Here is a 22209-nt window from a genome sequence, read left to right on the forward strand (position 1 = left end):
AGAAAATTGCATATTGAGCCATTATATGTGCCACAACCCACTAGGTTGGGGTTTAAAGAAAAATACTGAAAACATTTTGGCATGCATATTTATTCTGAGGTCAAACAACCGTTTCTGTGCTGTAGCTCTTTATCATCATCCTTCATTCAAGAATAATGTGTTAACACCCCTACACTGACTGCTCAACACATCCAAGGTCTTAAATATATATAGGGTAACTAGGTTCAGCCAATATCTACAGCTTCATCCAGGTCATGAACTTTTTCTGAACTAGTAGTTCTTGATAAACGAATCCAGCTTTTTTTCCTCCAGCTATGTGAGAGGTGCACTGACACAAATTGATGAGTAAAGAAACAAGAAGAATACCATTCCCTATTTGTAATTTAAATGACTGAAAGGTTTAAAAAGGCTTCTACAGTGTAAGGAACTATAAAGAAACCTTTGTTTTAGAATATTGCCCAGAAAAGTAACATGTAGTATGTTTTGCTTTTATCTTCTTTCACTGTATGAAATTATTTTATTCTTTTCATATCCATGACAGTGAAAGGCTTTTATTACCTCAGAACCTGATAGCCAATATTCCCAAAATAAAGCCAGCATCTGAATGACAGAACGCTGACCAAATGAGAACTTTCCTTTATAAGAAAACTATGGCATTCCTTGGAACCCTGCCAACCTCTCCTTTCCCCCTTCCCTCTACTACAGAGAAATAATCAGTGCTTTGTGCTAGCTGTGTAATCCAGGACCAAAATGCACGGTGCAATTATAGGGAAGGCCCCCGCTCAGAAAAAAAGCCTGTTACCGCAGCAACCACTGGGTCAGATCCCTAACCAGTCCTGTTGCATAGCACACGACTGAAAGAATTCAATTCCAGGTTTCCTTCACTGCTTCAAGTGCAGCAGGCCAAAACCATGTTTAAACCTCAGCTATACTGAAGCCTGATGATTGATAGTATGTTTACTGAGAGTCACATTCCAAAAGATTCTGCATTTGGGCAATGGTGGTACTTTATCCTCAGAGCTTCAGCATTCAGCAAGAGATAATGTCTCTTTTCACTGACATCCATTCAAGTGTTCTATTAAAAATACAGCAATTAAATCCTTGCGATATACTGGTTTGAAGTATTTCAGAAAAGACGAACTATTCCATATCAGCATTTCACGTTTCTAGAATCAATCATTTCTCACTGAAACACGATAGAGGCCTTCAGTGGCCCAGCAGCATGTCATGAATCCAAAGACAATAGTGAGTGGGAGTGAACTGTGTCTGTGAAAACAGTTTCAGGACTGCAGTCTGGACTTTATTAGCAGATTGCTTCTGCACACTTTACCTTAGAATGTCCTCAACCCAGGCTGAAAAGAGGGATTTGGAAGCTGAAAGAAGAGAAGAACGAAATAGAATACCAGGAATGAGGATACGTTCAGCTTTAGTCAGACATGCTCAGAGGGTGGAGGGGGTGTGACTAAGGGAAGAGGGGTGGAGGTGGTGGTGGGGGATTTCCTGGAGCTGACGAGTTGCTGATCACAGTGAGATACAGCCCCCTTGCTGACAAGAGCTGCGTCTGATCCAAAACCAGTTGAAATGCCTGGAGGGGATCTCTGTGTGCATCTAAGACTGCTTCTACAGGTCTTGACACAAAACGGATCCGAACGGCTCCTGCTTTAATATTGTTATTGTTTTACCCTTCTTTTGTTCCCCCTCTTTACACAATCAGCAATAAAATTCCATTCATGCCTGTGTAAGTGGAACCACTTGCAGCAAGTCTTTTATTAATCTTGGAAAGTGCAGCATTAAGTGCACCATCCTGTTTAAAATTCTTTAAATGGCTCTTAAAATCTTGCTAGCTTTTACAGTTCAAACTTCAATCATAAATTTACTTTTCATTTATCAGTAACGATTCAGTGCGCTTGGATGTTTATGTAGCGAGAACTAGTTTTTAGAGTTTATGAATATCCTTGACATCCAGGAGCTCACAGGCTCTAGGTAGCCATCCTCCAGCAGAACACTTAAATCCACCAATCTCTGAGACTGCCTTAGATATAGAGCAAAGAAATCACTACTTTTTTCCTGGTACAAGTGCAGCTTTTAGAAGGCTGTTCAATGGAATGCTAGATTGAATATACTGTAACCAGTCCAGATCACTTATATTTAGCTCTAGCTGGATAAAAATAGCTCAAGTGTGAGGCAGCCTATCTAATTTGGCAAGAAAGTACAGCAGTACTTTTATACTTTTTTATTAATCATATATAGTTGTGTTCTAAATGGAAGCCACTGATAAAACTGTCTTTGTACAAGAGAAAATAAAAAACAGTGAAATGGAAAAAGGAAAAACATATAAGGTGTTAAGGTACTCCTTGACCTTGGACTCCTTGCTCCTTTTCCTTGTTGCTTTCCTCCTATCTCCTGAAGGAATGTCAATAATTTTGTAGCCTGCTGTTCATCAATCCTCAGCTGAGAGCAGATGTGTGAAACCACTTCTACTAAAAATGTAGCATATTTTGACATAACATTTGCCACCGTGTTCCCAATCACTCATCAACATTCATTCATCTTTCATTCATTCATTTTCTACCGCTTATCCGAACTACCTCGGGTCACGGGGAGCCTGTGCCTATCTCAGGCGTCATCGGGCATCAAGGCAGGATACACCCTGGACGGAGTGCCAATGGCACACACTCTCATTCACTCACGCAATCACACACTACGGACAATTTTCCAGAGATGCCAATCAACCTACCATGCATGTCTTTGGATCGGGGGAGGAAACCGGAGTACCCGGAGGAAACCCCCGAGGCACGGGGAGAACATGCAAACTCCACGCACACAAGGCGGAGGCGGGAATTGAACCCCGACCCTGGAGGTGTGAGGCGAACGTGCTAACCACGAAGCCACCGTGCCCCCCACTCATCAACATGAGAACAATAATTTATCTAATAATGTTAAATGTCTCCATCCATCGCTTCTTAAAATATCTATTTAGCAGCTTAAAGTCTCCATCTTCTTTAATAGTCAGTAGTCAATTATTACATTCTCTTCAAAAAGATAAGTAAAAAGATAAATACTTCTTCAGTCAAAATTCAGTCATTATATCATTCATAAAAACACACAAAGGAACCTATTCAATGGGAACCTGTTAATTTTTTATTAAGATTCGAGTACCCACTAATGCAAGGAGCAGTCTATTGATAAATCTAATCTGAAGGTGGTTCTGGCACATTTGCAGGTACATCTGCAGTAAGTCAAGAAAAAACAATATTTGACCTGGCTATTATTTCAAGCACTAAATTCCTGTAAATGATGTTAGTAGCAGCCAATAAATGGCGAGGAATTTTCAGAAGCATGTGCACAGGAAAACCAAGCTGACTGCCCAGAAGCACAGTCATGCAAACCTGGTATACAGTCAATGATTCTTAAACAGACAGAAATCTCTATTCTTGCAAAGTAATTGACACTAAATAGCATATCCAGCAGTGCTGTTACACCTTTCCACAGAAAAAAAGTCGTTTTAAACAACTTTTTGAGAATGTTCAAAAAGAACATTAAAAAATGCATTATGTAACTCTTCACACACATGTAATCTTTTGATTCTCGTGAGCCTTGAACAGAGGTGCACCAATCACCTTAGACTAAACAGCAGGATTTAAGTAATTCTAAACATGCTTCCATTTTATAGTGGAGCATTCCACTGACAGGGGAATTGTTATTCATTTACCAGACTTTTCTTTTCTTAAAGTTAACTGCATGCACCAGTTCAATCCAAGACAGTGACTCACTACAGCACCACACTATATTATAAAACTTAGTTTTCATTTTCTTTTTGCTTTTAGTAGGTTTAGCAGATGAAAAAAATGTATATGATTGTATATGATGATTGTATATATTGTTCTTTTCGAACATCACCCGCATGTCAAATCCACCGCATTCCATAATCATTAAAGCCATGAGAGTTGAATTGAAGTCTTACAATCTCCATTATTTTAAATAAATGAACATTATTTGTGTATGTGGAGTTTTGTATGACTTACCACACAATGATGAAATTGAACAATCTCTGAGATATTGAGACTTAAATAAGAGATTATTAGCAAGAGATCAATGGGAAATAAATAACCTGACACTGGATAAAAATCTTAATGCTGGTTATTTATTTTCAGACAAAAGAAACAACCAAAACCACATGTAAACAACAGAAATTAAATAAGAAGCAGTTAAAACGATAAGACATCTTGCCAGACCACTACCACAGAGCAGTGTTGTCTCGTATACGCTTGACCAGTGTGTATCTGCTGTGTGAGGGCAGTCTGTTCCCTTACGGTTGCTATATTTATGTGTGATAGGCACAGACAGATTGGAAAAGTCATAGGTGTGGAAAGACAATTATTATACATAACCCATGCAACCAAGTGATGTTACAAATGATTTACTGACATCTGTTTCCCACAGTTTCTCAGTTTTCCACAGAATGGTTGAAACAAATCAAATCCAATTGAGTCCAGATTGGAACGATTGTTTGGTTGACTGGTGAAGATCATTATCTTACTAACTGCTAACAGAGGGATGTGTTTGTATCTGTTGTGGACTAAAGTAAAGTAAAAAAAATGGGAGTATAGTATGTTCCATGTTTGGATTTACATTATTTTTGTCGGCTATACATAGGTTTGCAAAAGAATATGAAAGTAAGCATTAGGGGATTTGTAGAGCGGCTCCTTGAAGGCATTATACAGTACAAGCTTGTAGGCCACTGGACATATTTTCTAACAGCCAGAAATACAGCTGACTGACACAATACATGAGCGTGGGCTACCTGATTACATTTCTGACCTAAATTCACTGATACTGCAGCATCACAATTTGTTACAAGAATCAGTCTGATGTCAGGCTTCTGAAGGAACACAAAACAGACTGTATCGGTGAGGCTATTCTGTTTGATTCAGTATTCAGATTTAGGAGTAATTTCTAAACAAAGGTAACGTTAATAGATGATCTGATGAAAGAAAATTATTATTATCATGTGGCCTGTGGAGTCTGTTTTTTCTTGTGTTTGTAAATAGGAACAGTATGTGGCAGTGTTTGTGCTATGACTAATGCCAGCTTTGCTCGCATTTTAATGCACGTTGTCTGCCCTCTGGTGGACCAATAGAATAGTTCTGTTTTATTATGAACCTTATCCACCAACACTCATTGAACTTATTGAAGTAAGGTCTCTTATTGAGTCTAGTCTCAATTGTGAGCAGTGATCTGTATCCACAACATGATGTCCAACTTCACATCATCCTTCATCGATGTAATCATCCAAACAAAAATAATCCCAATCCCAAACTGAGTTATGCCATAAAGCAAATAAAATAACATCATGATGTAACAAATCATTCTTTAAACTATGCAACAAAAAAGAAATTCTGCAATCATGTTGTTCATTTCCACCATGTTGTTAATCTTGGCCCTTGTGCAGATGGACCAGCTTGTAATGTTTCATTGTAGAAGTTAATTGTAAGAAAATACAACAATAAAGCAATTAGCAAATCTCAAATAATTATAAGTCAATTTACTGGCACTGACATAAATAACATACCATCTGGCAAAGATGTCACCAGCTTGAGCAGCTCTGAATCAGTGGCTGGTCAGGACAAGCTGGATATTTGAACAGAAAAGGCTTTTAAGCCTCAACCGATCAACTCAGTTGTACTAAAAGCGTCTGCTGAATGAGTACAGGTAAAGACAATCATCATTGCATATGCAAGGACACCTTCCACTGACAATTATTAATGCACAAACTGAATGTTATGCCCCCCCCCACACACACGCCCTGTATGTCTTTAAGAATGAGAGTGAAACCTGATGCCCACACCAGAGAGCGCTTTGCCCTACAGTAACCTCCTCCATCTCTGCGCATCAGACATGCAACATCCTGCTTTAGCATGTCTCATTTCTGCTATGCTCAAACAACTTACTTTCCGCACGCATGGCACTGATAAACGAGCACAAGTCAATCGCAGTGCTAAAATGAAGACACAGCTGTGTTTTGTCATGTTGTGGAGGACCGACAGTGTTGCTGAGTGAGCACAGGCGCCGGTAGTGGACAGATTTTTCAGCCCTTATGATGTGTTCAAGCTCCGAGACCAAGTAGCTGACAATTACAGCATCGACGGAACTAACTACACCAACTGGGCTAACATGGTGAATGTTTGACAAGAGGTAAGTAAGCATGACCGATCAAATATATCTCCTGTAATTAATAGTACGGTTTTTATTTGTTTTGTTTTGGGTGATTTCCTATCATTGCGACGAGACCTGGCCTAAGGTTACAAAACATTACAACAACGACCGTGTTTTCCCCCAGTTTAGTGTTTTTGCCACCCGTTTGAAACATAGACTACAATCAAAACATAACCTATAAATAAAATAAAGATGCTGCTGTGTACAGATGTGTCTGTGTTAGCCTAGTGTTTAGCATGTTAGCAGGTTTTAGCCTCAACGAACTGGGATTTTATAAGCTTATTAGTTCAGTGTTTGCTTCTTGGCTTGTGAGGTTTTGTAGCTAGTTGCATACTAGTTCTATAGGAAGGATATTAATGTGTAGGTTTGACAGGAAGTCATTAGTGGGTAATGGCAGCGTTCACCAGCGACTGTAGATGTCGTGTTGTTGAGTGTTTTTAAGTCTCAGCAGTAACGTTTAGGGTTAAACGCTGAGCTTTTAACAGTTTCCTGCTGCTTCGTGTTTCTGTACGATTTCTGTCAGATAAGTGACTAATAATCTGTGTAAGACACTAGATTCAAAACAGACATGCACATAGTGGAGAGTACAATAGTCTCAGTTATTATTATTATTATCATCATTTTTCTTGCCTCCTTTATCCACATTTACCTTTTGTTTTTATAAAATGATCACACACCTTACTCTGAAACATTTTGATCTTGATTATTTGACGGTTTAGACATTAAAACACATTCAAGGGTTACTTTCTGTTAGCTGAATTTGAGGTAATCATTTAACTGACTCAAGACCTTGAAGAACTGCAGGTATGAAAGCAGTGATAACTAAAGCAAACAGTCTCTGGCTTTGCTTGTAGCCCTCATAAGGAAACAATGCCCTGGAATTTAATCTACACACATTATTTCCACTGAGTGAAAACTGGTTTTAAGTAACATTTGCCTTCCTTCAGGGTTGCTGTTTGTGCTTTACATATGTTGCCTTGTGACCTATATAGGCATTTACCCTTGACAACTGGCAGTCATGTCACTATATAAGATAGAACTTTAAATACATTGCCAGGAAACTGATGTATCGGTGTCAGAAAGACAGCTATACTTACTTTCATTTGAAGCCTACAACAGGGATGTAAATTTCATTGCACTTGTGACTAGCCTTGTTCTATTGTTCAAAACAATAATAATAAAAAAAAATTACTTAAAGCTTCATACTTCATTTGCAAATCCAGCCTTTATAGCCAGGGAGTAGTTTGGTCAAGGGTTCCCTAATCCCCTAATGCTTAAGACATACAGAGTGTGGTACACAATGTGGTTACATTCTTGTGTCACAAACTGCACGTAGGCGTATAGGTAAGACTGTGAATATGCGTGTCCAGAAAGCATGCAGTAAGACTGGTTTGGCCCAGGCTAGGGAACTGGTGTTAAGGAAATGTCCTAGTGGCACTGATTGATCCTGATGTCCTGAAGGCGCATGTTGTGTTTACCTGCATGGTAAAAGACACACAATGTTTCACTGTACCTCTGTGATCTGCATCTCTCTGTTTAGTAATATAACCTGTGCATTATAGTTTATACACACACACACACACTTTTTTCTCCTTTAATTTTTTTTATTTATCACTATTGTTTTTTATTTGCTATTTTATTTTGTTACTATAACTGTATAACTATAAATTTTACCATGTTTTTATGTGCTGTGGTGTACAGTATCTGTACCATGTCACCGATATTTCACAAGGTGGATATTTCACCATGGACATGGATATTTCACCATGTCACAAGGTGCTTCCTGATATTTAGTGTAGGTGTTTGTACTACACACATTAAAGCAGTTGTAGCCTCAGGTGAAAGTACTTTTGAGGATTTCCATGAAACAAGTTCCATTAAACAAGTATTGACAGGTTTGTAAACTACATGTGTTAAATGTGCATTTAAGTCCTGAAGATAAATGTTTAATGGAGAAAATGCCTCCTTCATACGCGTCATTCATACCTCTATTTGTGTATTATGCATAATTCCATAATTTTGATTGCAGTAAAGATATCACAAAAAGCTGCTTATCTATCCTAGCTTAAAGAGGCTTAAAAAGTTGTACTGCTGAATTTCTGAAAATATGTTGTCATGGTTTGACATGTGGAGCTTTTCACCTGACTGAAATTTCATTGGTTAATGTACCTTTTTCTTAGGTTTACATACTCTGACAGAGCAAACAATAGACACTCTTTCGTACAGGTGCCATGTTTGTTTCCTCACTTTGTATATTGATTGTGTCTGCAGTGGATTGAAATTCAATCCGGGGTGTATTCCTGCATAGCTGCCAGTGTTGATCAGGATAAAGTGATCAAGTGTTTAAGATGAATGAAAGACATAAACTCTTTCCAGTGACAATTGTGTGGTGTATTTTTAAATGTTAACAGAGATTTGTTACTTTCTGATTCAGAATTTTGACACACAAAAATGTTAATTGTGTACTTGTGACATGCTAAACCTAATTCCTTGTTCCTAGCTGTTAACCAACTTAACCAGCCTCTGAGGTGAAAAGTATCTCAGAGATCATTTTTCTTTTTAGGATAATTTTATTATTATAATAGAGATTTACTTTATTGGCAAATCCAAGTAGACAATAAGCTTCATTCATCGGTCTTCTAGTAATGGTGTGTTTGCATAAGCCAAGCTGAATGACTGTCGAAATTACATACGTTTTGGAAATACTGGTTTTCTTTCACCTGACAGTTTTGGGAACAGCAGCAGTGATCTCAAGCTATTGTGATATTGTAGCCGTATATTTTACAGACATATATTGTAGTCCCCATCATATATGATGTCCCCATCAAAGCATCACAGTTACTTGATCAGAATAAAATTGGAGGCAGTCTGAAGCATAATGAAGTGCTCTTGAGGTGTTCACTAAGGTTGCACATAATAAAAAAAAAAACAGTTCAGCAAAACTGCTCACTTTTTTTAGCTGAATGGAAAATTAATGAATAAATAAATAATGTAAACTCAAGTCAAAAAACAAACAATCTGTGTTTTATTGACCAGTGGACTTTTTATTTGGTTGACTCCAGCATGTCTTATTTTTGGGAGTCTGCAGTCATGAAGGCAACTGCAGAATTATTGGCACCCTTCAAGAAAATGGGTGGAAAAAATATTTTAATTCCTTGTTTTATCCTGAACAGATTTTTGGATTATTCTGAGCCTGGTAGCCATTTGGTAGCATTGTGGTATCAAAAGTCAAAATCTTTGTAACTCTTAGACAGGAATGGCATGCTTGTGTCAGACACGTAATTTCTTGGAGTTGAGCACATTTGCTGCTCCACCCATGTGACTTTCCTGCCCACAGAATTTGTTTAAACGTTGCTTTCTTGTCAGTACCTACCCACCCCCGAAATCATGCTATTGTCACGAGAGATTACAAGAGGACAAGACTGGACAATGTTTTATTCTACAAAATATCAAATAGAACATGCAATAAGTACTGTTTTTATATAATTAAACATAAAGACAGTATAGATTTATTTGAACAAAAATGTTTTTTTTTGTTGTTTTTTTTGTTATATTACTGGTTTAAAATGATTGGCACCGATTAATATTTAGTAAATCCTTATAGAGAATAACAGCACTGCATCATTTCCTGTAATGTCTAACTAAGTTGGAGACACATATAGAAAGTTTTTGGTCCACTGCGCCATACTTTCAGCCCGTGGACTTGTCCTTCAATTCAGACTGCAGGTTTGAAGTTTGAATTCAGAGACTGATATCATTGCAAACTACTTTTTGTTGAATTAGGTACTTTTGTGGAAATTCTACGTGAATATTATCATGATGAAACAATCTAAAGCACTCTCACTCTCACTCATTTTCTACCGCTTATCCGAACTACCTCGGGTCACGGGGAGCCTGTGCCTATCTCAGGCGTCATCAGGCATCAAGGCAGGATACACCCTGGACGGAGTGCCAACCGAACAATCTAAAGCAAACACTTGTAAAACATTTGCTCTGTCTCAAAAAGCCTAAAACTATAGTCTAATTATTACAGCCATGTGTATACAATATAGTATAGGAAAATAGTAGCCATCTTGTATAAAAAGAGATAAACAGTGCTTTCTGTTTTAGGTTTAATCTGAAGAAGAGTTTTTAATCTAAATGTTAAGAAGATTAGTATAATTCATATGTATTTCTTGCACAAATTTTAGCTTGATGGTTTTTGTAGACCATAGGCTATTCATACTAGCATGTGAATATGGTTTTTGATTGATATTGATTGAAAACTTATCTGTAAGGTGCTCTGAATTAGGATTTATAGGTTCAAACTTTTTTTTATTGTTTTTTTCATTAACACTGAAATAAGGTTTTAAACATTATCCATTTTTCAACAATTCAAACTTGAAACGAACAGCAAAAAACATCACATTTAATCACGTAAAAAATACCAGTTACAACCCAATCAACAAGAAAAAATGAAACAAACCAACTAATTTAATAAACAAAGTCAACATGGAAAGAAAAAAAAAGGCACTAATCAGAAGGCAGAGATTTAAGAGACTTAAAATATGTGATAAAAGACTCTTCCCAGAACATGTAATCTTTTCAAAGAAAAAACATTGTATCTACAAGCCATTGAGATGTAGTAGAAGGCTTATCAGATTGCCAGAGTGGATTAGAATATGACGCCTAGCTAATAAAGATGTAAAAGCTAAAATATCTAATTGTTTAGAACTAAACTGTGACCAGACCTTTGGACCCCAAAAAATTGCGATAGCAGGACAAACATCAATACTGACCCTGAGCACCTCGGACATCACTGTAAAATAACGAACCCAGTAAAGTTTGCTATTTAGAACAAGTAAAAAACATATGACTCAAATTGCACTAAGACGCATGATATCTGTCACATCTGTCCTCTATAGTAGAATATATTGCACATAACCGGGCCTTAGAGAAAAGAATTCTGTGTAGTATTTTAAATTGTATAAGGCTAAGACGAGCACATATCGTACTAGATCGTATTCTGTCCAATGCAGCGGCCCACCATTCCTCTTCAGAACTCCCTCCATGCTCACTTTCCCAAGCTCTTTTCATTTTATCAATAGCACACCCATTAAAACATAATAGCCGACCATTCTCAAAATTTGTGACTTGTGATGAGGGTTAAATTTCAGAAGTACTTCCTATTCTTGTATACTGTAGGAGGTGAAGAGGGGTAATTAGGAAACAGAGTGACAGCACAATGTCTGACCGAAACAGATGGGATTCAGGCAGCCCTAGTTGAGAAGATAACAATTACAAAAGCTACCTTCTTGATATACTGTAGGTCTTGAAAGCATCTGATGCCTTTTCCATGCCATTGCAAACAGGATCAGTAATAGATGGTGGAAACATGTGATTCTCATGTATTAATGTTGAGGCGGAGATTAATTTAAAATGTCGTCTGTATTGATACCAGATTTGAAGAGTGGATATGACTACTGGATTATGTATTAAAGGAATATTTTTATAAGACGGGGTGAACTAAGCAAAGCCAATAAAGAGGTAGATATACATGATCTTGCCTCCAACCTGCACCATTGTGCAGTGGATGAACTGAGCCAAAATATTAGTTTATGAACATTTGCTGTCCAATAGTAATATATAGATTTGGGCAGTGCAAGCCCACCACTAAGCCGACATCTACGAAGCAATGAATTCTGTATTCTGGGTACTTTTCCGACCCACAAAAAGTGGGTAACAATCTGGTCAATAGAAATGCTTAGGAAGAAACAATGGAATGCACTGAAAAACAAAGAGAAATTTAGGCGAAATATTCATCAACTGCATTGATCTGACCAGTCAATGACAATGAATTAGGATTTCTGCTGAATGTTGAAAAGCATAAGGTGATTCTCAGTAGCCTGTAGAATATAAAATAACTGTTGCATACAGTATATATTTTCAGTCAGATAAATCTGTCAATACTGCAGGTGCATGTGTATAAGATGTGGTTTTAGAACCAACTATTTATTCGTATTTATCTGTATTTTTCAAAAATCACCATAACAAGTCTGAACAGAAAAGCAGTCTAGCTTGTTAAGTCTCATTGTTTCATTGTTGGCTGATTTTTGTAAGGATAACAATTTCTGCCTCAGTGTGGATGAACTAGTTTACAACTTTATGCCCCTCAGTGAAGTGCACAAACAGAGCAGTCAAGTCTACAAAATCATCTGTTCAACTGACATAGCCATGTTGCGTCAGAACCTGTTTCGCTGTGCCCCCGGACTACTTATAGATCCCAGGGTTGAAGTGTTGGGGCAGCCATAGTGCTCCCCAGTATATCCGATGACATGTTTGACATTAATCACTGGCAGGCATCTGAATGGCGCTTTAAATAAAGTGTTTGTAGCCTACAGTACACTAAACTCCACTGTGTGTGTGTCCATGAGTACAGTATGCATGTAAATCTCTTTGCTCTGCACAAAGGTTGTACAATCCAAAGGTTGTTTGCTTTCTTTTTCTGCATCAGGTGTGTGCACAGTCATCAGCGTGGGCAGACCTGAAGCACAGGTGATATTGTTCAGTGATTTAACATTTTTTAAGCAGTCTGTCTCTGTGCTCCTTCATCTCTCAGGTGGCCATGGATGCCTTCAGCCAGCTGATCTTACTCATCGCCACAGTCAGCTTTTGCACTTTCCAGTGGCTCTTCCACAGCTTGAGTCCCTGGTTGTCATGCAGGATCAGCCCAGGCTTCCTGAAACTCAGCCACAAGCAGCAAATTGAGTGGAACTCAAGGTAACACACATAACACACCTTCTAGTGTCCACCATGCAGACACACTAATGACTTGCTGCTTATCTGCTCTATATTCCTTATAATGGTTAACCAGTAGAATAACTGACATTACTGGGAAACAAAACAAATGACAGGAAAAATGTGAATGAACATATGTGCCCACATACACAGTAGTGTAACATTATTATAGTAATGAATTTCTGATGTAATTTTTTTTTTTAAATATTTTTTACGAGCTCCAATTTTTGTTTCTTGTGTATTAGTTGCTGTAAGAGTGTAAACTGTGATTTAATGAATTACATGTTTTGTATCTGTTGAGACTTGTGGTTGTTTAAATGTGATATGATGTGGTGCACTAAATAGCAGTAGTGTAGTGTAAATAGGTTTGTTAGCCTTGAGGAGTGGGAGGACATGCTTCCTTTATAGGGTCTGACAGACACATGCAGGGATTATGTATGAAAAGCCATGTCTGTTTTTTTTTTTTTGTTTGTTTGTTTTTTTGCACAATTATACCTTTTACTTAATCACAAGATTTGCAGGTGAAATATCATGATGTTATGGATACAATGTGAACATGGATGTAAGAACAAAATATCTTTTACAAAATATCAGGGCCCCAGAAATGTTTCACAAGTGTGACAATATGCAATTATAATACCTATGTCATTCAGGAGTGTTTTTGCTTCTATGCTTTACATCTCCATGTTTTTCTAGGACAGTGTCCACATTCCATGCGATAGTGGTTGGGCTCTTTTGCCTCTACATCCTTTTTTTTGATGAAGCCACCAATAAGGACCCTGTGTGGTAAGAGAACTGTCATACTGCATGTAGAGAATTATGTGGCAATGCTGCCCTGTAGGAATTAACACAGCTGGAGACGGCCCTCTGTCATTCTCCTCAATACAGGGGCACAGCATAGACTTATTTACTCTGTCTTTAACCCTATAGGGGAGATCCAACATTGGTGAAGATAAACGTGGGAATAACAACAGGCTACCTCATATCTGGTAAGAGTTCAATCCTGTAGTCACACTGCATGCAGAGGGCTTTCTGGTATATTAAATCAAGTCTGAAAGCATGTGAAACTGCCACACACTGCTGTGAGACATGTCACAACACAGTATGAGTTGTTTCCTTTATAAACGATAAATACTCCCATGACATTTGTTTAAATAGCATAGTTTTTACTGGGATTTTTCACCCTATATTAACTGCTTCAAAGTAAAGTGTATGCAGATTCATAGCTTTCCAATTTGTATTTTAAAATGTTACCTATCTGTGTAAATGTGCAAGCATAACCCATTGTTTGTGAAAGCGCAGTCCCCTCCAAAAGTATTAGAACAGTCAGACAAATAAAATTTTTGTTGATGCCTACATCTAGATGTGTTGAATAAAGTATACCATTGTGAGTTACATCATCACTAAAGATGAGTAATCCAGTTCCTGAAACAACCACACAAGCCCAAGCCATGACAATATGTCCTCTGTGTTTGTTTTGGATCATGAGCAGATCCTTTCTTTCTTCCCACTTTGGTATTTCCATAACTTTGGTAGAGGCGATTTGTTTCAGAACTTTTATGGCTCATCTCTGAATTTCTTTGTGAATTTCAATCGGGTCTGATTCTTACTGTCGATGAGAGGTTTGAATCTCGTGGTATGATCTATAAATTTCTGTGCTTGAAGTCTTCATACAGTGGATTGTGAGACCTTCACCCCGACCTCAAACTAAATGTACCATATACGAGTATTTAACACATCTAGATGTAACTAATAGAAAAATGAAAGCTGAGGGAACGATCACTTGTCTGATATTTCTATTCTATTATGTTTTGATCTTAAATGCAATTGTCTTTAATGTGTAGCAAAAGCAAAAGAATGGGCCTCATTGTTCCAGTACATTTGGAGGGGATTGTATACTAGGTTTGATTTAGATTTTATACTAGATTATTTAGATTTGAAATCCAAAGACATCTTTGCACCAAATCTGGTCAAATCATATATCTATGGCCTTAAGTAAATTTCTGTTTGTCCTGCATTTGGAATCAATTCCAGTACCATGTTAAATATAATTGTGAGTTCAGCTGAGTATATTTTTTAAAGCGGAGTGTATTTTGAAGTAGTTTGTTATTTCCATAACAGTATTTGTAGTACAGGACCTTGCTGTAAATGAGCCTCAGAGTCTACACCAAGAAGTCTGACAGGGTGTCTACAGTTCACATAGTTTCCTTTTTTCTGTGTCTTTTGCAGATCTGCTGCTCATATTTTACTATTGGAGGGCGATAGGGGACAAGTTTTTTGTAGTTCACCACCTGGCCGCATTGTATGCTTACTACTTTGTACTGGTGAGTTCCCTATTGTCCAAGAGCAGAATGTGCAGGCAAGATGGGAAAGAGATGGCCAAGGGTGAACAGTTGTGACGCCTGAGGGGTGTGAAGTGGCTGCTAAAACCTCACTGTTCTCTACTAACACATCCAGGCTTGATCAGATGCAGTGTGTAAGACACTTTCACATTTTTACATCATCACAACACAATGATAATGCTAAGATGAGAAATACATATTGTTTTTTATTATTATTTATTCATTCTGAACAGTTAGCTACTCAAACGAAGTCTTGTTGGGATTGTAGTGATTAGCATAAGTTGGGATTGTAGTCATGAGGTGACCCCATGACAGCACCATGTCAATGGAAAAAGGACTAACAGTTTTTGCAGGTCTTAACAATGAACAGATTAGAACAAGAAATGTTAGACTATTTGTAGTAAGTACTGTAACCTGTCAGATTAACAGTGTGCTTCTGATAGTAGCACACAGTTCAAAGATGAAATATTCTCACAGACTCTTCACAGACCTGTTGGCTTTTAATTTGAACACTAAGCCGATGTTTTTCTTTATTTTTGCTTACGTTAGGTGAACCACACAAAATGGCAGATACCGCTGTTCACCTTTGGCTCTGTTAATATGTATCCCTCTAGGTTGCCAGGTTCTCTAGTTGACTATGGCTTTGATGATGATGTTGATGATGATGATAATGATGATGGTACTTTTTGCATGGAATGCAGTGACTTAAATCGCAGTATTCGTACCACGTATCTTTGCTCTTCCTCCACCATGCTTTTCTCTTGCATTGGCTGAGTGCATGCAGTAACCAGCTCACAGCTCACACACTGCTGCTGCTGCCTCTGGTGGAGGGTCTGCTCAATGCATGCTCAACCTCCTTGCCTTTATACAAGAGAACTTTCTCTTTATTCTCTATTTCTCAGGCCCTCTTTGGAGCTCTCTCTCTCTCTCTCACTTGTACAAAATATAACCGGCATAAAATGCCAATCAGGGCTTATGATGGTGCAGACCTAATCTGAGCTGACATTGTTTTGTTTTTTTATTGGATGTGATTCAAGGAGAGATCTGTTTGTTCTTTTGTGTTCTGCTTTGGAGAGAATGGACCATCAAGTACTACATGCACTGCTTGTTCACTTTGATTTTTCTTTGCGTTGCGCCACAGAATTCACTTCTAAGAGAAAACCATATGACTGTGGCTGAGAGCTGACTTGATATTACAGAACTGTCAGGTCACCCGACCAAAAATATTGAGCGACTATTGAATTCTGTTCTGACCCACAATATACAGCATGACAGGAAGTGCTTAATTTAGCAAAACACATCTGACTCCAAACTAGGTTTTGAGAGTGCTCAAATTTTGCTTTTCATTAGTTGTTTCTCTGGCAAATTTCTGCAAAATAGAAAAGTGTAAATTTTAGGAGGTAAAACCTATGACAACCTCCAAAAGAAATCCAAATCTCCCCAGAAACATTAAAGGAATGTTGTTGTAGGGCCATACTGTTACTGGACACTTTCATAACTGCTAAATTAGTCAAGTAGAACCAACAGAATTATTCTAGATGATATAACTGTATATAGGATTAGAATTGATTCATCATGAAGCTTGGAGTCTCTCAGTATTGTTTTATTCCTGTTTGTTGTTGTTACAAGCATTAAGTCATAAGCATTATTTGTTGCTGTTTCCTGTGTTATTTGATGGTTTGTCAGTTTTACAAATACATTTCAAACTATCAGTATGCTGGCTCCTTTATACCGTTGCAAATTCTCGTAAATCATCTGTTGGATATTAAGAATTCCAGATGATAGCAGATATTTTGCTTTAAACCGTCTTAAATAGTTTACTTTGTGAGGATGTAGTACACACTTGATTGTTTTGATCAGCAAAAGGACCTGTGCATATGGTCTATAAAAGACTGATGTACAAAAATATTTAGCATTAGCTGTTTTTTTTTTGTTGTTTTTTTTTCTAATTTATAGTGCATGTCAGACAAAATTAATTGTTGGTGTTGCAGCTTTTATGTTTTTTTGTTTGGTTGGTTTTTTTTTGCTTTCAAACTGCACTTTTTTTTTTTTTTTTAAACAAAAATCCTGTCCTGTCTTTCTGTGTCTTCACCTAACATGACGTCTTGGATAATGCAGTACCACTTTACTGACCACTAAACATGCAAAAAATACCAGAGCAAACTTAGTGCTTTGTTAATAAAAGGGACAGGGCTTGGCTGATCTAGATCTAGACAACTTCCTGTCTTGTCTGCCGTTGTGCTGTTGTGGAACCCTGTGCAGCTATGAAGCCCAGTTACAGTATGGACTTACCAGTGCTTAGGGGTACTAGCATGCACATGCTGGTGTTTTTCTCTTTTTTTTTTTTTTTTTTTATGGTCCTTGTCCATTGTTGAGTAAGTATTGTAAACACTGAAATTAATTTCATCGCCCAAGGTAAGTGTCTTTATGTTTGCTAGTATAGAAGTAGGGATAAAGGATGGAACGTGCACCCCTACAGCTACGCTGACAGCCACCACTTACTGGACAGATATACAGAAGAGCAGCTGTAAATGCACCATTCATTCAAACCCTTTACTGAAGAAATATGTCTTAGTTTATGCATTGTGGTTTCAGATCTGAAGGACTTCATGTAATGTTAATACTTTGTTTTAATGAGAAGTGTTGAGGAGGCTTTACCTGAGGTAGAGTGATTAAGGATGTGCCTATATTTAATATCGGTTGCCGATTTGTCTCTGCCTTCATATATATTTGATGTATAAATGTGCTAAAACCGATAAAAGCCCTATTCTCCATCTGGATGTGTTCTGTTATTTGGCATAAATTGAAATGGAGGAGAATATTAGCTGATATTTTTAAGCTTAGATCACTAATTTATCTTTTTCTTTTTTAATCTAGACATTCCTGCAAAACAGCAGATTGATGATTGTGTGTGTAGGATGTAAAATTTGTTTCATATGAAGACAGGAAAAAACTAAGCTAAAAATAGAAGGAGCTTTAGGAGCTGCCTTTTTTTTGGCAGCTCCTAAAGCTTTATATTTAATTTTGATCTGAACAAAAGAACAAAAATTTAATTTGAAGTTGAACAGCATTGTTCAGATAGTGTTGTTTTACTCTTAAACTTTCCACATCTTTATCCATAGAAGACTTCTCCAATGCTGCATTACACCATTTGAGCTAAGAATCTCTCACTAAAACTTATTTGCGAACCTGATCAGAGGGATTGACCCTGTTGCTACAGATGACCACATTCTTTAGAAATTAATGAGTGATTTCCAGCTGTTCCAGTAGCAGTCTACTTAATTACATGTATATAGGTTTACTTAAGTTATATAAAACCATTGTTTATCAAAAGTCAGATTACTAAAACATTCCAGCGTTTGTATATCAGTAATGAAGGTCATTTGGTTGCACATCCAACCAAGGTTATGCTCAGGTGTTTTCCACAAACCTAGTGCCGTTTTTTATACTTTCTTGTATCAAGCCAATCGAGTTGCCTGTTTATTCTATTATTTTGTCTGTCATTGTCTGTTTCTTCTTCAATGTGTTGTTTCAGGGTCAAGGAATGTTGCCTTATTTTGCTAACTTCCGTCTGCTTGCAGAGTTTTCCACTCCATGTGTGAACCAGCGGTAGGTGCTTCAGTGCTTTCTGTTCACCTCTGTGAGGAACTTGCATTATGCGCTACAACTGCATTATGAATTAAACCAGCTAAACATAACACACATGAAGCAAGGATATGAATTATACAATCAGTAAAAGTCCAGTTAATTAAAAGTTCTTGTCATGTGGGTGTGCTTGCCTGTGTTTTGCAGCTGGTTCTTTGAAGTGTTAGGTTACCCTAAATCCTCCAGACTCAACATTTCCAATGGTGTGCTGATGGCAGCTGTGTTTTTCATGGTTCGCATCGCAGTCATGCCTGTTTACTACAGTCGTATGTACTCTGTATATGGCACGGAGGCCTTCTATCGTGTGTCATTTGGTGGCCGCAGTGCCTGGATCTTTTCCAGCATCTGTTTGGACATCATGAACGTCATGTGGATGCATAAGATTGCTTGCGGCTGCTATAAGGTTCTGCGCTCCAGACAGCATGTGAAGTCCAAGGTCCAAGAAAATGGAAAAATGAACTAAGCATGAAGAAAGTTCCTTCTACTCAATGGGGAAAATTAAAGAAGACCCTTAGTGCACTCTCTTGTTTTAGAAGTGGCAGATTGTGAGTCAGCCAGCAGCAGCTGCAGAGTTCGACTGGTGTACTTGCTTTTGAAGCTGGTCATGTGGAGAAACCACACCAGAGCAATACAGTAGATGAGTAAATGTTTTCAGTGATGCTTGTGCTACAAGCTTGTGTCGGATTAAGATGGCTGCTGACGTCTCTCTTCCCACCTGCTTCAGTGGTTTAGGCCCAACGTGCAACAAACAAATGTTCAGCTCAAAGGGCACTGGAATTTTCTATTTTCATTTTGTTTTGAGCTGTTTAGATTTTTATTGCCTAAAAGTGAGGCTTATATTTTAAACTTTACACTTTACACCTCTAAGGACAAAATGTGCCACATCCTTCTGATTTACTCACCAGGACACTGCCATCTATAAACTCGAACAGCCACCATGTTTACTCTGAAGTTACACTTCACACACAAACTGTGAAGGATCTCACACTCTCCCCTTCACTACATTACACCAAGACTCGCTACCCATCACAGACCACATCCGAACAAGACGACATCTTTACGCCAAGGATGACGGGAAAGTTTAACTGTGAATGTGCACAGACTTTTTTACATTTACATAAAGATTTTGCACTTTGTGTGATAGGGGATGTATACTTCTGTCTTTCCTTTTTGGAAATCAATCATTGTGCTGGACTCAAATTCTTCACCTAGATTTTGTTTGGAGATGATGGACATAATTGAATAGTTTCTCACTTTGTTCTGCCATTACTGCAAGGGATTTTTGATTTTTAAAGCAAGATATGGAAATGGTTTTCACACACACACACACACACACACACACACACACACACACACACACACACTTGAAATTCTCTAAACCATAGCTTGGTTTGAACAGGGGATACTGTAAGTGCATGCTGCAGTGTGGATCTCTGAATGTTTTTGCATCATTGATGATAGGAATATTAACGGACATGCACAAGTACTCATTTTAGTTTCATGTACAGTGACAATAGAATATAAACGGTTTAATATTTTGTGAAAGGCTTTGGTCATGAACATGACCCTGTGGCTGATGTTTCTTATCTACACTCACTAAAGCAAAGGATGTTTAACAGATATTTTTTCTGCATCATGCCTTATTTATTTGAACCTAAACTGAATCAGCATGTACATGTATATTTATTCTTTTAAAAGGAATTGTATTATGTATGAAGAAAAGGTGTTTGTGATGTATCTTGATAGATATATACTGAATAACAATGGCAACACAAACATATTTAAATCAGCTTGAGATGCATCATGTTACAGTACTTTGTACGAAATTTTAGTGTAGAATATTCACCCAGTCTTGAATCTGACTAAGAAATCATCTACAATGAGAATATTACTGAATGCCACACATTTTATATTATAAAATTGACAAGTATTTATGTTGGTATGTGTGTAAGATGATATGAGATATAGAGGAATTATTTGCTCTTTTAAATTGACAGATGTTCTATTTTCTATCGAATAAATGACTTGAATCTTTGCTCTACCTTATGGGGAATAGTAGTCAGTGCAGATTCATTTCTTTTCTGTACTTACAAGATGAGGCCAGTCGTAATCTTTTGCATTTACTTCTTTAATTGCTTGTTCTAGCTGCCTTTTTATTTTAAAGATTTATTTTCTTAAAGGTTATTTTCAATACCTTCTAATGCCATTACATGTTATGCTTTGGACTGAGCTTGCATGTCTTTCCTTTACTTTTTGTTCTTGCCTTAGGTCTAATGGAGGAAAGATGAAATGAAAGTTTGCAATTTTCTTTTTTTTTTTAATTTATACTGTTTAGTGTGGATTCAGGTACACCAGCATACGTCTTAAATATGGTTTTAAAACTTTGCCCAGTTACCATGATTCAAATTCCTACTAGCCTGTACTTTGTTCTGAATAAAATAAAATGCAAAATGTTTTACTAGATGCAAATACATTCCATTTATAAAATACAGTAATGTAATGCATAAATGCATTTCAGTACACCTTCAGTGTAAGAACTACACCTCGCAGTGTAAACTCACTGAATGACTAGTGTAATTTGCATTTTCCCATACTGGGAATGTTCATTTCATATTAATTAGTAATAGTTTAATTAGTTTAATTAGTAAGTACATTTAATAGAAACTCATTTGGCTTGATTTAAACTGAATTAAAAAACCCGAACACTTTCTTTGTCTACAGTGCTTTTGTGTTCGCGTGAAGCTACACGGAGCCAGCAGCCTCACTGTGTTCGATAATGTATGTCCCCTTAAAATCTGTGTGATTTAGCTGTATGAAGCAGGACCAAGAATGTTACTTAGCTCTCACTGATTTTTAAATCTTGTCATCTATCTGATCTATTGACCCTGTTTGCTGAATAAAGCAATATGTTTATTTGGATTAGTGTAATTTAGCCTCCCAAGATGATCAGTTTCAGTGGCAACTTCACTGATTGTACATTGTATCAAACACATCAGTTCCATTAAAGCAATAATTCATGGAAAAATTCTCATTTGCACAATGTTCTATTGATCATCTTTTCTATCACAAAGCCAAACACTGTTTATGTTTACATTTATGGCATTTATTTGTTTTATTTAACAAATTTAACAAATTTATTTTTATCTTCTTTACATAAATGAGCAGTTGTGTTAAGGGCCTTGCTCAGGGGCCCAACAGTGGCAGCTCTGGTGATCAGTAGTCTTAACCA

The 22209-nt window shown here is 37.3% G+C and overlaps 1 protein-coding gene across 2 annotated transcripts; it reads left to right on the forward strand.

The window, feature by feature from the left end:
* The first annotated feature begins 5853 nt into the window (after positions 1–5853).
* tlcd4a (TLC domain containing 4a) lies at positions 5854–21443 on the forward strand. 2 transcript variants are annotated; one of them, XM_060870097.1, is made up of 7 exons: positions 5854–6195; positions 12815–12975; positions 13690–13779; positions 13924–13982; positions 15223–15317; positions 18871–18944; positions 19128–21443. In XM_060870097.1, exons 2-7 carry the CDS (start codon positions 12821–12823, stop codon positions 19441–19443), a joined length of 789 nt encoding a protein of 262 aa, XP_060726080.1. In that variant the 5' UTR covers positions 5854–6195; positions 12815–12820; the 3' UTR covers positions 19444–21443. The 2 variants fall into 2 exon arrangements, with proteins under 2 accessions (XP_060726080.1, XP_060726081.1); XM_060870098.1 differs by lacking the exon at positions 5854–6195 and adding an exon at positions 9899–9942.
* The last annotated feature ends 766 nt before the right edge of the window (positions 21444–22209 follow it).

Source organism: Tachysurus vachellii, chromosome 5 (assembly GCF_030014155.1).
Source record: "Tachysurus vachellii isolate PV-2020 chromosome 5, HZAU_Pvac_v1, whole genome shotgun sequence".
Lineage (NCBI taxonomy): Eukaryota > Metazoa > Chordata > Actinopteri > Siluriformes > Bagridae > Tachysurus > Tachysurus vachellii.

Coding starts and splice junctions, on each gene's coding strand:
- tlcd4a (XM_060870097.1), top strand. CDS start 12,821: ATGGATGCCTTCAGCCAGCTGATCTTACTCATCGCCACAGTCAGCTTT. Junction 12,976..13,689: donor CAAATTGAGTGGAACTCAAG/GTAACACACATA, acceptor ATGTTTTTCTAG/GACAGTGTCCACATTCCATG. Junction 13,780..13,923: donor ACCAATAAGGACCCTGTGTG/GTAAGAGAACTG, acceptor TTAACCCTATAG/GGGAGATCCAACATTGGTGA.